General features: G+C 43.2%; 1 protein-coding gene across 1 annotated transcript; it reads right to left on the reverse strand.

Annotated features, from left to right (window-relative positions):
• Positions 1–918: 918 nt before the first annotated feature.
• PARL (presenilin associated rhomboid like) lies at positions 919–13,533 on the reverse strand. Its single transcript, XM_041486997.1, has 10 exons — positions 13,443–13,533; positions 13,152–13,350; positions 12,105–12,245; positions 9,584–9,632; positions 8,151–8,246; positions 6,645–6,794; positions 6,202–6,272; positions 4,741–4,842; positions 2,845–2,942; positions 919–1,304 (listed from the first exon to the last, which is right to left on the reverse strand). Exons 1-10 carry the CDS (start codon positions 13,529–13,531, stop codon positions 1,187–1,189), a joined length of 1,113 nt encoding a protein of 370 aa, XP_041342931.1. The 5' UTR covers positions 13,532–13,533; the 3' UTR covers positions 919–1,186.
• Positions 13,534–16,214: the final 2,681 nt, after the last annotated feature.

The following is a 16,214-nucleotide window of genomic DNA, read 5'->3' on the forward strand; positions in this document are numbered from 1 at the left end:
AAGTTGCTTCTTACAAATGCAACATGTTCTTTGGCAGTGGAAGGATTAACTCAGCTGACAGGAAAGAGTTAAGGGCTTAAACCCACCAGCTTGTGTCTGGGCAGCTTCCCCAGCCTTTTGCAATCAGTTCAGTACCATCCTTGCACGACAGGCACAGAGTAGCAGCACATCCCAAATCCGTATTTTACTTGTAAAATAGGAACATTGGTCATGGTACTACCCTCAGGCTTTCCTTAGTGGTTACTTCTGTTTACAGCGTTGCTGATCTCAGGCACCTCATCTATTTTTGCTGAAACTGCTTATTTTCTAAAACTGGCAGATTCTGAACCAGATGTTACAGGTTTAAAATTCTTAAAAAAACCTTAAAGAAAAGTAACAATACAGCACAGCTTAAAGAATACCCCTCGACCCCACCCCCAAATCAATGTAGTGAAAGAACACATAAAGGAGTGTAACTCATGGCAGAATATAAAAAACCACAGTATGTGATTCTTCCCCTGCACGTAATTATGAAAAGGATATATCATTGTAGTAAAATCTAGTAAGATCCAAAATCTTGTTGGAACTCAACAGAAATAAAAAACACAAGTTGAATAAGCCACAGGTGACAAAGCTGGACCATTAAACCAGTACATAAGCCTTGGCAAACAATCCAGTATTGCTTCACATATTTCAAGTTTCAAATCAAACAAGACCATTGCCTCACTTCATCCAATAATTTCAACAATAAGAACCACTGAACTTTACCATATTAGCCTTATTTGAGTCCCACTTTCCCTTTTAGAAAAGCACCTTGTATTGTCTGGCAGACATTAGGAGTGTGTGTGATCCATTAACTTCCTCAGTTCTGAAAATGTTTATCTTCCTAAGTATTAACCAGTTGCACTCCATTTTTTTTTTAACAGAGATTTAGGTCACTTAATTGAAAAACATGTTTTATTCCACCTTTAAAAAGGTAATGCAGACTGTTACCTCAGAAAGCAATAGAATAAAAACCTTTATTGTTCCACCTTTGTCAGAGTTCATTTTCTATGGATACGAATTTTTGTAACATAATTTTGTTACATTAGAAACTTCAGCTCCTTAGAGGCTTAATGTGGAGTAGCAAAAAAACCTTCAAAACCAATTCAATCCCATGTCTTCAAGTAAGATACCACTTGGGCACAAGGAATCTCTAGGATTAGAATCAGTTAGATCTTCCACCTCCTCCCTTTCCTGTGTTCTTTGTCCTCATTTCATGCCAAGCTTTCACCAGTGGTTCTCTGTTCTTCCATATGAGCTCGTGGCCATAAGTCACGTACCACCTGGGAAAGAAAGTCATAAAAAATTATCTCCATTTAAAAGACTGTTAAAACAGTTCTGTTGCTTGAGCTGATCCTTGCTGACAACACCAAGGAAAAGTGTTCTTTCTTCTCCTATATAAATACAACTGCCCCATAAGGAACAACCATGTTCCATTCAAAATGAATTTTCTTCTGTATGCACCTGAACATTAATCTATTGAAGTGTTCTAGCTTTGTTTATATTCACAGACAATTATATATGCTAATAATATGAATATCAACATAAGTGATTAAGCAATGGAGGTTATGGTGGAGAGGCATGAGGGGAAGCAACCACATGAAAAGAGGTTGAAGGTTCTCTCCCAAGCCCAACTCCACACCTGAATCCTGAGGAACAAAAGCACTTTTCTGTGAGCCAGCAGCCAGTGAACTGGCCATCCCTTTAAATCAATCCCTTTAAATCATACAGCTGCTTTCCAAAGTGGGAGGCAATGTATAGAAAATACTTTGGCCGTTCAACATAGGTCCTAAATAAGGCCCTTTCTCTTCTAGGATGAAGTGACCAAAATCATCACTGAGTAGAACAAAAAGGTAAAACATATGTAGGTGAGGACAGCAAGAAACTTGCTGTCTGGACCATTTTTACTGCAACTATCCTCTTTTCATATGTGAATCTGCCTTACCAATGCAGATTGTTCCTTCATCACAATGAAGGAGCTGATTCAGATCCATCAGGACAGAAAGCACTTATGAATCAGCAAGACTACATCAGAGGCATTTGTGATACCAGAGACAGGGAGAAAAGGAGACTGTACAGCACAGAGCTTACTGACACCAAAGCCAAGAAATAGGAAACCATTTGGTCTACAAGCTGGTTTGCCTTTAAGTCTGGCCTAGTGAAATGTCAGGTAGCCTTTTCAAATGCCCACATAAAATATTAAAAAATGCACTTAGCAATAGGTGTGCAGTTGGGTAGAAGGGGAAAAATTCAATGTAGTTCAAACATGGAACAATACAGAACTGTTTCCTACAAACTTGTTTCTAGTAGTTCTTACTAATTAGGAAGGGTCCCCACAAAGGCAATACAGCAACACTGAGAAATCTGCACTAGAGGCCGCTCAAAGGAATTTGGCCTGAGCTTTTATTAACTCTGTAGCTCTCTGTAAATTGGCAATTAGAGGGAAAACACGGACACAAAGACATTTTTTTAGCTCTTTAAAGTTATTTTAATTTGTCCATTCTGTGTTTTGTGGGAATCTTTTCTGCCCTGTGACCCTCTTCAATGTGCTGGCAAGTGCAGGACAGAAACAGCCAGCCCAGGTTTACAGGACCACCTGACATTAAATCCATGGTTCTAAGGCAGTTCAGCTCAATTCTTTCAGTTCATCAGTTAACAATGTTTTTCATAAAATTTTACAGCACTAAAAGGGTAACAGTGAGTTGTACTCACTGCTAGTTAAGACAACTTTACAGAAAAAACCCCACACTTCAGCAATATAGGAGGAGAGAAAAATACAGGATTAATTTAAATACAAAACAGAGTTAACAAATACAGACTTACATTCCAAAGAGAGCTCCCCCAAGGTGTGCAGCATGGTCAAAAAGTCTCCAGCCTAAAGCAAGCCCTGCAGTGTCAAATGCAATTATGGCTTTTAAAGCCTAGAAACGAGAGAACATGAAATGGACAGGATCAGTCACAGCATAAAATAGCCAATTATAACAGTTTTTTATTCTAGCACAGAGCAAAAATTCAGAATCAAAAAACATCCTATAGATTTTATATCAAAGAAATTACTGTAAAAATTGTTTTAAAACAAGAGACTCAGTCCCCAGCTGTATTGTGCTGTCAAAATAGAGATGTGAGCAGCTACAGAATGCAGGGTGGGAATGTGTCCTTTTTGAACACTCAGTCTCTTCCAGTCTTCGTTTCTAAAGCTACAAATACCAAACTTGGGTCAGGAGGAAACAAAAATTACTTGAAAGAGTACATGCTATAAAAGACACCACAAAATATGTAATTGCAACATTCTCATTCTCTAATTCTGATGTAGCTTAGATTTATGTGGATCTGTGCTCCTGAACCACTACCTTCTAGTGGATTGAACATGTGGGGCAGTATCCCTGTTATCTTATCTGATATAAACATTTGTTGGAAGGCAGAAAATCAGGATGGCAGTGAACAACTCCACAGCAGAGCAACACAAGCTGCTGGTGTACCAACTCCAGGAGACACAAGGCACCATAACTGTCAATACACAAGACTTTACTAAATGCCTCACTTCATAAAGACTGACAGATTTAATGCTAGGATTAAATGGTACTTTAGGCAGGATTTCTTTCCTTAAGCATAGGTGTTAGAATGGAAGCTCCATTGCTACACTGGCTTGTTTAATTTGAAAGCCCATTACAGTGTAGGTAAGGTAGATTAAAGGAGTCCGTAAAGTTTAGATAAACAGTTATACAGTTGGACCAAAATCATTCCAATGTTTCCACTGCAGCAGCTGATACTGCTCCTGTTTTGCAGTGAGCACTTGCTCATGACAATGCTCTCAGTGGCTCTGCCTACATTTCCACCCTGGCCATCTTTTAAAAGAAAGACACAGTTAAAAGGTAGCATGCAAAAAACCCCAGGTAAACCCAAGCAGAAGTGCAAGAAAAACATGAAGACTACATCTAAGAATGCTTGTTCAAATCTATAAGCTTCACTTATAAAGAGTATTAAATCTCATGATCTTAGAATGACCTGGCTTAACTGCTTTAAGCAGTAAAACACCTTTAAGTAGGACCAAACATGATTAACTTATTAAAGCAAGTTGAGATATACATGAGAAGCTTTTCTTAAATGTGGCAGTGGTGGTGCATAAAAGAACTTAATGAAACAAAAAAAAAAAAGGAGTCTAGTACTACACATGAAGACAAGTCTTAGTAGCCTACTTCTAATTCCAACAGTGTTCCTAAAAGTATCAAAAGATGATATGTAAAAGAGAAGGCAAATGTTCCTCCAGGGCTGGAATGTGATCTTGAGAAGTGAAATTCTGTGTTTCCCATCTTGATACATTTTTCTTTAAAGACCATGTACCAGTTTTACATCAGCCTGTTTCAAGTGCTGCTATAAAAATACCACCCATCAGAAAGAAGAGGATGTGTATGTAGGTTTCCTCAGACAGGTGAACCTGACTCCCTCCCAAATTCTTTCACTTCTTGGGATTAGATCTGAAACAGACCCACAGAGGATGGAATTTAGGATAATTCTGAATTCACCACCCTCTGCTGTAACGACTCTGCTAGGCTGTAACAATTCAGAATCGATCCCTGGGACTTCCGTGGCCCCTCTTCTCTTTCAAAATAAATGTAACAGCTTAGAAACACAGAGGAAGAGGACAGATGCTCAGACACTGCAGAGGTAGGGGGAAAATGTTTTGAGAGTAGCATTTCTTTGAAGTTCAAAGGCACTTACACTTCCTGCTGTAAATGTGAACATCGGAAGAAGTATGATGGCCAGTTTTGCTTCTGGCATCTTCGTACACACGGCTGCAAGGACAGTCATTATAGCTCCTGACTGGAAATACAGGAAAATACATCAAAGCAAGCTAACATGTTACATAAGGGATAATATATTTTTCTGCATGTGAATCTGTTTTCCTTTTAGCTTTTTCCTTTTAGCTTTTCAAATGCAGCCCTGTGGTAAAACTCAAAGCACCACAAAAAAGTTCTAAATAAAAATAAAACAAGACACCACTATTTAATTTCAATATCTAGAATTATAAATCCTGAGGAAAAAAACATCCTTCAAATCCTCTTATATAATTAAGAAATACATACTCCTGAATTTAAGATAATGATTTCTGGAAATGTGCTTTTTCCCAAGTAAGCCCTAGAAATTCTATATGTATCAATCAAGCATAGACACATTTGAAGAAGCTAAACACTCTGAAGCTTGTACAAAACCAAGGAAAGTAACAGATGGACAGGAACAAAAACCTTTTGTCAAGGAAACAAGTAATTCCCTGGACTGTACTAAACTGACCATGGGGTTTTGTATCCCTGAAATAATCTCAATGGAAAGGCTCTGAATGCAGTAAACTAATGCAATGTGTGGTAATTTCACTAAGTTCAGATCAGTAAGACTAAGAGAAAGTAACTTGCTCCAGATATAATTAATTAATAAGACAAAGGAACAATACACATAGCATTTCCAAAAGTTCTAACTTCAGCACAGCTAAACAGTTTTTTTCATTCTAACAGAATAATGAGAATCTGACTTTGGGCTTTTATCAAAATTATTTAGTATAGTAAGTTAAGCTTTTAAAACCTGGCAAATGCCTAGGTTAACCTCAAATTTAATGCAAGCTAAATGTTTTAAAACATTCTACTACTAAAAACACTCGGAAAGAACTGGCAGCTAAAGAAGCTCTTCAGCCTGCCTCATATTGTTCATCGGGTGAGACTTTTGGCAGGAGTGCTGCCCTTCCTGCACAGCATGCCCTACAACTTCCACTGGGATCACATGCTGAGTCTGATTGTCTGATTACATTATCTCTTTCCAAAGTATTCTATTTTTAATTAGAGAAGACTGCTACACAATTACAAAATACCATTTTTGCAATAAAAAGTTACATAACTGATCTGCTCAGGGACAAGAGCTCCTGCTGTTCAGGACTCATTTACAACCCTCAGCATTAAGTGGTGTTAGTTCTGGGCAGCTGCTGCAGTGGAGGTTAAGGTATCTGAAGAACAGGCAAGTTGTTGCACAGGAGAACCAGTTTGTTCCTGGTTACTTGATTGTGGTAAACCTTTCTAGTTTCCATTACCCCAAATATACTATTGGCTTTTAAAGAGGTGAAAGAATATAGCAGGGTTTCAAATTGGCTTCAAAGATCATGATTAGTCCCAGTCTCTCATATTCCAAGATACTTACAGCTCCAAGGGATGGTTCAAACCTTCCTGTGGCCATTTTTGCAACATAACTGACAAAAGTGGAGATAACCCCTGAAAAAGAGAAATTACTACTGGAAATGATGGCAGCAATGCAGACCAGCATCAGAAAGTACAAATTAACTGTCATCTTTTGTCACAAAAATTCCTCTGTTAATATAGAGACTGTATTAACAGCTATTTTATTTTGGTAGTAAAGCAGGAATTAATACCAGATACAGTTTTATCATATTTAAAAGCCCAGTATCTTAAACCTACCAAAAATCTGTATGACAGCAAAGTAGTACTGCCTTTAGTATAAAGCAATGTGTGGGACTGAACAATGGCCATCTGTCATCATATATCTATTAACCAAGCACACAGTTTACTTGTATGAACACATATTTATATTTTTTAAGTGTTGTAAATATATATATTTAACATTACCAGCAGAAAGATACACTGCAATGAACTGCTCACAGCCCAGAAGAGAGACAATGCTGCTGGAAAAGCTCCACAGAACATACATATTTGCTGCCATGTGGAAGAGAGAGAAGTGACTAAACGTAGAGAGCAGCATGGGAGAACACAGGGCTCCTACAAAAGAGAAAAGCAATGCACATGAAGTCAGTATTTTAATTTGCAACACGTCACGTAGACTAGAAATGTATCAAGAGACACTATAGGATAATTATGCCTAGATTCTCAAATATAAGCTAGGAAATAAACCCAGCAATGAAAAAATTTCAAATTCCAAGCAACGCCTTTTGGAAAGGTAGAACATGTACCCCAAAGATAAGCAAGCTGTAATAACAGTCTTAGTTACCTACTGGGGATTGTTTCATAGAAAACATTATGACACATGTCCTATGCTTTGAAAAAGAAAAAAGGTATTTCATTTATATATGTATATGGTAAAGGATTTTTAATACATGAGCAGCCATATATAATGAATTTGCAACAAAGAAGAATTCAGAAAAAACATTTTCTTTTCTGAAAAAAAAGGAAACTAGCTCTCCTCACTGAAATGGCAGCTTTGAAAATGCAAACAAGCCAATTAGCAGGTTTGAAGGTCAACATTATATAAAATAGGAGTGTTTGGGGTGACATGCTCAGATTTGGGTAGCAGATATCTTTAGCTTTGGAGTGTGTGGGGGAACTGGTTGAGTTTCCACTTTTTCAGCAGAAATTAAGAGGCAGAAGGAAGCACCTTCAGAACATGTTTGTCTTCTTGTCCTTTTAATTATTTTCTCTGCTGTAGAAATGAAACCCCATTTTTCTGCCATTAAATATTACTACATTTTTTCCTATGTTAATATCTTCAGCACATTTCATACACAGTGAAAGCCAAGTTGATGCTTGGGTTTTCTTAATGTGATTGAAAGCACAGCTTTGAAGCAAGGACTCTGTACACAACATACAGACTAATCCTCGTCTACTGATGAAAAGATACATGCACATGACTGATGATGGTTCTATCTGCATCCCACAGAACATTAAAGGGGGAAATAATCACATTTGAGTCTAGTTTATGAATGGCATTATGTAGTACAGCTTCTTTTCCTCTTTCACTGAGTGGCTCGATTTGCATTCTGTCCAAGAAAGCAGTTTGGCTGATGTCACTGGGAAAAGCACCTCTCACCTTTATTCAGGCAGGAGCTGCTGCATCCCACTGCATGCAGGAAAAGGTCAGGTAGCAGGCAACTGTTCTGATGTCACAATATTTAGAAAAGCACCAGTTGTGTTTGTTCTAAAAAATCAAATCCATTACTCCTAACATTCTTCCCCTCAAACCATTTCCTGCCTAGATGGAATAATGTGTTTGAGCATGACTGAGATTGTTTGTGGGTGATGGAGCTCTAAGCAAGCCACATGCCACCTGAGCCTTCTGCAGCATCAGAGGTTCTATTACATCTCTGTGTAGGAAAGCTACCTGAATTATTGTTCACTTACTGGAGGATGGATTTGAGGTGAAATATGTAAACATAATCCGTCGCATGCCAGGCAGTCTCCACAAACAGAATACAAAGACATTTGCAGCTATAATACCTATCAAGAGGGGAAAAGAAAGTATAAAAGCAAATTACAAAGGTAACAAACCATAATGCTTACTGAAAGCAAGTATTTAAAAAGACAGCTTGTAGAATTGTACTTTTTCTTCACAATTCCATTAAAAGCAATATCCACTTCTTACTCTGTACACAGTCTAGAAAAAGCAAGGAAAAATACTGGAAGCTACATTTTTATAGTGGAAGTCTTTCAGAAATATGACATTTAATTGCAACTGTTCTAACACAGAGTGTAATGAATCCACAAAGATGTGTGCTGAGAAGGTTCAAGCTATGGTTTCAAACTGCTATATTCTATTGCAGAATCAATGAAACAGGAGCCATCTAAGAGGTCCCATTTCCTGTCCCTCTTGCTATTTATTTCCAAATGCCACTGATCTACTGCACAGCTGCATTTAACTGCACAACAGGAGAAGACTGGGGGAGCCACACAAATACACAGTACATATCCTGTCCATTTCTGGGGGGGAGTTTTTGTTTTAAGAAAATTGCAAAGTTGAATGGGCTTTGTGACCTTTGGGAGACAGCAAATGCACAGCTTTTTACTTCACAGATGTTATTGCTATCTCACTCTACTTTCAGTAGGAGTGCAAATTATTGGAAACATAATGAAAATATATTATTTCTTGTTTAAAATGCCTTCTCTATTTATATCCAAGCATTTAGGTACTTAAAATGTTTTATAATAGCTGAAAACATAAAAGGTGAAAATAACTGTTAAATGGCATTTAAGTAACCTTACACTAACAACCTGCTAATACAGATTCAGAAAATATTTAATGTAAAATATGTAGCAGGAGATAGGGCTCAGCTATTGGATTTGAATCCATCAATTTTGTTTCACACATTACATTTATCTCAGGGATTTCACCTGGCACTAGGCTAACCAATCAAAACTACATTATAACCAAAGGAAAGCTCAAAGATTATTTTTTGCTACTTTTCATATATCATACTGCAAGTATGTAACTATTAGGGAATTTTTAATTCCCACATTTCAGTGGAATATATCCACCTATTTCTTCTAAAAGCATTTGCTGTTTTTCATAATTCATAAGCAAAATATTGCTGGGGGAGGATTCTACTTAATCCTCCACACTCTCTCACACAGATGCACAGGAACTTTTTTAAGGCATACAAAAAATAGTTTGTCAGAAGGAATGGTAGCAGAAATAGTGTATGTGCAGGTGTAAATTTACACATGCTTTGTGCCCAACAACCTAAACATGGTATGAAAGCCATCTGTTTTAATATACTGTACCTGTTTGCCATATTTCTCTTCCTGTGAATGTCTAATACTTGTAAGCTAACACAAACCTGTCACAGTCCGCTGACCCTCAGTCAGGTTATTCCACCAGCTGTTAACCTGGAACAGAATTGTTCTCCATCAATGCCACCATGAAGCACTTGCAATTTCAAAAACAGCCATGTAAAGCTTATACGTTTTTAAGAATGGAAAGCATTTGTTTGAAATCTGTGAAGTAAATCAGTTTCAAAATGTTTTTACTTCTGATTGCTTTAGCTCTTCAAGTTGACATTTCCTTACTGAAGAACAGCTATCTACCCTCCTTTTCATAAAATACCACAATAAGGATGAAGACTTTTTCCAAAAAGAATGGGGTTATATCCTTTTGCACAACTCCAGTGGGTTTACCCTGCTTGCATTAAACAAAGATCTAGCCCATAATGCTGACTTTAGCAGATTAGCCAAAGTTAGCATAAATCCTGCCTCGACTAAGTCTCACCCTAATGCTGTCTAACATCACACCACCCACCTTTGAGTGATTCCACTTTTGTGCCAGGATCACTTTTGCAGAGGTGGCTCACAAGATGTGGAATCCTTCCCCCTTGCGTCCAGTTCACCCAGCCCTCCTCCAAGTTTAAAACCCCTGAAAAAGTTTATTTTGAGTGCAGTCAGCACACAGACAAATTGCACCCCCCTTTCCCTTCCTCAGCTTTTGTAATCATTTTGGACATATTTTGTTGCCACCTCAGTGACCTTCCAACCATATTGATGGGGACAATGTCATAAAAATTATCTGCAGGTTGGAGGCAGGGGATGCTGTATGAAAGAAAGTATTCACTATTTGATATCAAAGTAACAACTTCATTGCATTTTTTGTTTAATTCTCTGGCAGAGGATATTCTTCAGTATAAGAACACAGAACAGACATGATTTTTCTACAACACAAGGATTATATACGCTCAGAAACAACGGGGGAATCCTCAACTCTTAGAAACAGAACTTACCTGTTGAAGATGGGGGTTGGGAGTTTAAGCCTATTAACAACAGGGCAGTTTAGTTTTCTTTTTTGGATAGCTAATCACCAGATCTTCCCCTTCAGGTTTTGAAGGAAAACAAAAGTATAAAGACATAATTATTTAAAAATATTAAGTGCTGATCATAATCTCCCTTGAAGTTCATATACACCAAGCAAGAAAGTATGCTGGGATAAAGGTAATTTTCTTTCTAGCTGCTTATACATGGTTCTGTGTTTTAGATTTTTGACCAAGACAGTACTGATAACCCACTAATGTTCTACATTCTGGTGAATGGTGTTTATACAACATCAAGATCTTTTGCATTTCTCACTCTGCCGCTGCAGGCTGCAACAAGCTGGAAGGGGACACAACCAAGCAGGTAATCTGAACTAACCAGAGATATTCCCTACCAAACAACGGCATCTCCCCAAAAGAGAGGATTTCAGGAGCTTTAACGTATTTTTCTCATGAACTGTTGGGCACTGGTCTTTCCACAGGAGATTGAAAGTGGCTGCCTATGCGTCACTTGCTTTCTTCTCTCTTCACACACTTACTAAACGATTTTTTGGTGATTGTTTTATCTTTACCCCCAAGTTGTCTTGCTTTTCTTCTTCCCCCAGCCCACTGGGGGTTTGTGGGGGCTGTGAGCAAGGAGCCACATGGAGTTCTGCTGCCCACCAGGGTTATCCCACATGCCCATTTCCACAGCAGTGCTGGTGTGCACCATACACATTAGAAAAACAGCTCCTGTGTGTCCTGCCCAGGATCCCGAGCCTCTCCAGCTCCACGCTCAGCCCTACTTCCCTTGGACAAGCAGACCTGAAAGAGTATCAAGCCCAGTCTATCACAAGCTAGTAGTAACCTTGAAACAAATGCAAACATACATGAATGTTTAGGTTAGGTTTAAGTACACTTAATTAAAAACTAAATGACTGATACTTTTGGGATGCCAACTAAATTTATAACAAATCTTGTAGCACTTATTTTGTTCTTGCTGCCCAAACTCAAAAGTACTTGTGTGGAAATGTCAGCTCTTAAAGTAAAAAAGCTCTCTAAAACCTCATATTTTTAAGGGTTTAGAGGCTGAAAATACAAATCCATTTCAGAAGCCACAGAACTGAAAAGCCTTAAGCATAAGTTTGAGAATTTAATCTAGGTCTGTCCTCTGGGAATTCATGTTCACTTTTGAGTGCACTTAAGATAAAGCAAGAACATTTGTTGAGATTTTTTTTATGGTGAAAAAGAAAATGGTACCTAGTTTAGATGAACAAATTCCTACTACTGACTTCTCTTTCCTGCAGTTCTGGGTGAAGATGGTATTTTTCCCTATTTTTCCACTATAACTTTTGCAGTAACATCAAGTTACAGTTTTCTAGAACTAATTCTATCAGTTTTCCTTGCAAGTCAACTTATCTACTGCAATTTTTTGAGAAGCCAATATTTCTGCAAGCTCCAAATCAGAAAAACCAGGACAAGTATCTGCACAAACGATGCTGACACCAGAGGGACGCAGCTGCCCTCGCAGCCCCGCAGGGCTCCGCCCCTGTGCGAGCAGCCCGGGCCCGGCTCTGCGTACCTGCTTTCTGAACTCGCCTCTCTTCTGCGGCCGCATTTTATCCATCCAGTCCGCTCGAGCCTCCTCAAAGTAGGTCTGGACGCGCGACTTGAGCGACTCATACTGCCAGATGGCGGCGGAGCCGAAGGCCGAGCCTGTGAACTGCGCGACACCGGACAAAGGCTCAGTGACCGCTCCGCCCCGGGGCCCCGGCCGGGCGCATCCCGGGCTAATGCCGCATCCCGGGCTAATGGCACACCCCGGGCTAATGGCACACCCCGGGCTAATGCCGCATCCCGGGCTAATGGCACACCCCGGGCTAATGCCGCATCCCGGGCTAATGGCACACCCCGGGCTAATGGCACACCCCGGGCTAATGCCGCATCCCGGGCTAATGCCGCATCCCGGGCTAATGCCGCATCCCGGGCTAATGCCGCATCCCGGGCTAATGCCGCATCCCGGGCACGGCAGAGGGACCTGTGGCACCGCTGACCAGCGGGAATCACAGCATGACACAGTCCTTAAGGCTGGAAAACACCTTTAAGAGCATGAGTCCAAGCCAGCACCACCACTAAGTTCACCATGACCTCGAGTACATCCACGTGCTTTTTGAACACTTTCAGGGATGGAGACTCCACCACTGCTCTCGGCAGCCTGTTTCAATGCTTTGCAACCCGTTTTGTTCTTTTTTTTTTTCCCCCTCTAACATCTAATCTAAATCTCTCCTTGTGCGTCTTGAGGCCATTTCCTCAGGTTTACTGGATGTTCAGTGTCATGAGAGGATGCTTTATCAAAAAGGTTCACAAACAAAATTGGTCAATGAAATTACTAAGTTCACCGAAATGGAATGAAACTGGGATACTTCGACAGTATTTCCATTGATTTAGCTGAAGTTACTTTGTATTAGCTCATTATAACGCTACAGTATTTGGCCAAGAACCTTGCGTTAACTCTGAGGGAGTGAGAAGCGAAGCCCAGGGAGGAAACATTCCCGAGACAGATGGAATAAGCTCCTTACCGCCCCGCTCCCCCCAGCCGGGCACAGCACCCAGCCCAGGAGCCACTTACCCCTACGGCGAACAGGAGCGGCTTCACCAGGCGGCGCGGCGAGGGACGGCCGGCGGCCGTGGTGGGTGACGGCGGGCAGAGGCTGCGGCGCGGGGGCGGCGGGCCGGGCCGCGCCTCGGTGGCGGCTGCCGGGGGCTCTTCGGGCCGCGGCCGCGCCCGGCGGAAACCCCGCCGCGGCTGCAGCAGCAGCAGCGCCAGCCTGCGGGGGAAACATGCGAACCGTCAGCACCGCCCGCCCCAGCCGCCTCTTCCCTCCCTTACCCTCCCCGTCCCTTGCCGTGCCGGCGGCACCTGTGCGGCCGCGGACCCCCGGCGCGGGCCCAGCACCGCCACGCCATGTTGGCGCCTCCCCAAGCGCTTCCGGGGCAGCCGGTCGACATCTTCCCGCCGATGGCGGGGGAGCCGCTCGGTCACCGCATGGCAAAGGGTGGGCGCGGCTCCCTGCGGCTCCTGTGCCGCTCCGCACCGCGGGTGGATGGGCGCCCGCGCAGCTCCCGGTGCAGCAGCCGAGGCTCAGCGGGCAGCGCCCGTGTGGGAGCCTCCCCGGGGCCGCGATGTCGGGTGGGTGGTGCCTGCTCTGCCGCCATGATGAGCGTGGCAGCGCCTTCACCGCCGCGCCCCCCTTGGAGGGCAGCGCTGGCGCCGTGAGGCCGGGGGCTGCCGTGATTTCACAGAATCAAATATGCTGAGTTGGACGGGACCCACAAGGATCATCGAGTCCAGCTACTGGCTCTGCACAGGACCATCCCTAAGAATCCCACCGTGTACCCCTGAGTGTTGTCTAAATGCTTCTTGAACTCTGTTACGTGTGGTTATGCAGCCACTTCCTTAGGGAACCTATTCCAGTGCCCAGCCACCCTCCAAATAAAGAACCTTTTTTAAATATCCAACCTAGACCTGCCCTGACACAATTTCAGGCTGTTCCCTTGGGTCCTGTAACCGGTCCCCTGTGCCTGCCCCTCCTCTAACCCTCATGAGGAAGTCGCAATGAGGTCTCCTCCAGGCTGAACAGACCAAGTGTCCTCAGCCTCTTCTCTCATATGGCTTCTCAAGGCTCTTCTCCATCCTTGTGGCCCTCCTGTGGACACTCTCGAATAGCTTAATATCTTTTTTTCTATTGTGGTGCCCAAAACTCCCTCCAGGACTCGAGGTGAAGCCATGTCTGAGCACAGCAGACGGGAACAACCCCCACCCTGGCCCGGCTGGCGATGCTGTGCTGCTGCCCTCCAGGACACAGCAGGCCTTCCTGGTTGCCAGGGCACTGCTCATTCATATTCAACTTGCTGCTGACCAGGACCCCCAGGTCCCTTTCCACAGCACTTCTTTCCAGGGTCTTGTTCCCCAGTTTGTAGGCACCTTGGGGTTGTCCCATCCCAGGTGCAGAATCCAACACTTTCCCTTTTTAAGCCTCACACAGCTGGTAATTGCCCAGCCCTCTGATTTATCAAGGTCTCTCTGTAGGGCTGATTTATTGTACTGCTCTCTAGAAGCCTTGTGGAATAGGCAGAGCCAGTTTCTGCCTAGCCTGCAGCAGCCCAGGAGGCGAGGTGGAGGCTGGAGCTGCTGCCTCAGCATTGCCTTGCTGCGTGTGTGGCTCCACATCACCTTGCCACACCTCAGCACCTTCCCTCCCCGGGCTCCTCTGCCCTGCCCTGCCCCGCTTCACCCCACCCCACCCCACCTCACCTCACCTCACCTCACCTCGCTTCACCACTGGGATGCTCCAGCAAAGGGCTGCTGGATGACAGGATTCCCACCCCACTAGCTCTTTCCAGTCTCTTCCCTGTATCTGTATCAAGAATAGTTTGGCCAGCAGGATCAGGGAAATGATCATGCCCTGTACTCGGCATGGGTGAAGCCACACCTTGAGTTCTGCGTCTGGTTTTGGGCCCCTCACTTTAAAAAGGACATTGAGGTGCTGGAGCGTGTCCAGCGAAGGGCACCAAGGCTCGTGAGAGGTTTAGAGCACTTGTCTGACGAGGAGTGGCTGAGGGAGCCGGGGCTGTTTGGTCTGCAGGAGCTCAGGAGGGACCTCCTCGCGCTGTACAGCTCCCTGGCAGGAGGCTGTAGTGAGATGGGGCCAGTCTCTTCTGCCATGTCTGCAGAGAGGGGACCAGAGGAAATGGCTTTAAGAGAGGCGGGAGAATCAGATTAAATATTAAAACATATTTTTCCCTGTTCAGGGGGTCAGACATGAGGACAGGTTGCCAGGGAGGTGGTGGAGTGCCCACCCTGGAGGTGCTCAACAGGCACCTACACCTGGTGCTGGGTGATGTGGTCTAGTGGCTTAGGGGTACAGGAGCAGTGCTGGGTGGACAGTTGGAGTGGATGATCTGAAAAGTCTCTTCCAACCTCGGTGATTCTATGACTCTGTAGTTACCCACACATGCCTGAGCAGGTGCTACAGTTGCCCCTGTGGTCCCCTTGCTGCCACCAAGGTGCCTGGTCTCTGGCACTGTGCTGCTCTTCCCAGCACCATCTCCATGCCAGCAAAGCTCTGCAGGGCTGGAGAGCTGTGTTAGCAGAGAAAAGTCCACTGTACACACCGCCAGCCTCTTGAAATTAAATGGGAAAAGAAAACAGGTATTTGCATTGAAAGAAGCTTGTGAGTCTTAAGAAGTTGCATGCCCCTTCCTGGTTGCCTGTTTTGCCATGGACATACTCATGGGACAGCAAAGCCACCTACACAATGCCAGACATGCCTGGGCCACCAGGCAGAGTGCAGAGCTACCAAAATCCAGCAGCAGAAAAATCAGAGGTGCACGTGGAGGACAAGAGGCAGCAGTCACGTATGCAGCAGGAAAAGTTCTGCATGGGTGAGAGGAGCACGCTCCACAGGAGAATGTTGTGCAAATTCAGCTCTGGAGACCCCTCTCTTGTGACCGGATAAGGCTTGGGTGACCTGACCCAACACTGTAACTCTGCTTTAGTGGGAGGCTGACATCTGTGTGGCCCCAAGTTATTTTGTAGTTCATTATGTGAAGGCAAAGTTAATAGCAAGATGAGAGTGATCTGGATATTATAATTGCAAGCGGTTATAAGACTGATTCATTTATTAAGATG

Source organism: Pyrgilauda ruficollis, unplaced genomic scaffold (assembly GCF_017590135.1).
Source record: "Pyrgilauda ruficollis isolate IOZ18807 unplaced genomic scaffold, ASM1759013v1 scaffold79, whole genome shotgun sequence".
Taxonomy (NCBI): Eukaryota; Metazoa; Chordata; class Aves; order Passeriformes; family Passeridae; genus Pyrgilauda; species Pyrgilauda ruficollis.

Excerpts from the sequence above, each read along its gene's own strand:
- PARL (XM_041486997.1), bottom strand. The coding sequence starts at position 13,531 with ATGTCGACCGGCTGCCCCGGAAGCGCTTGGGGAGGCGCCAACATGGCG. Across the intron at positions 4,843-6,201 it reads TTGAACCATCCCTTGGAGCT|TCAGGAGCTATAATGACTGT; the intron begins GTAAGTATCTTG and ends CTGTATTTCCAG. Across the intron at positions 1,305-2,844 it reads GGGGGAGCTCTCTTTGGAAT|GTGGTACGTGACTTATGGCC; the intron begins GTAAGTCTGTAT and ends TTTCTTTCCCAG.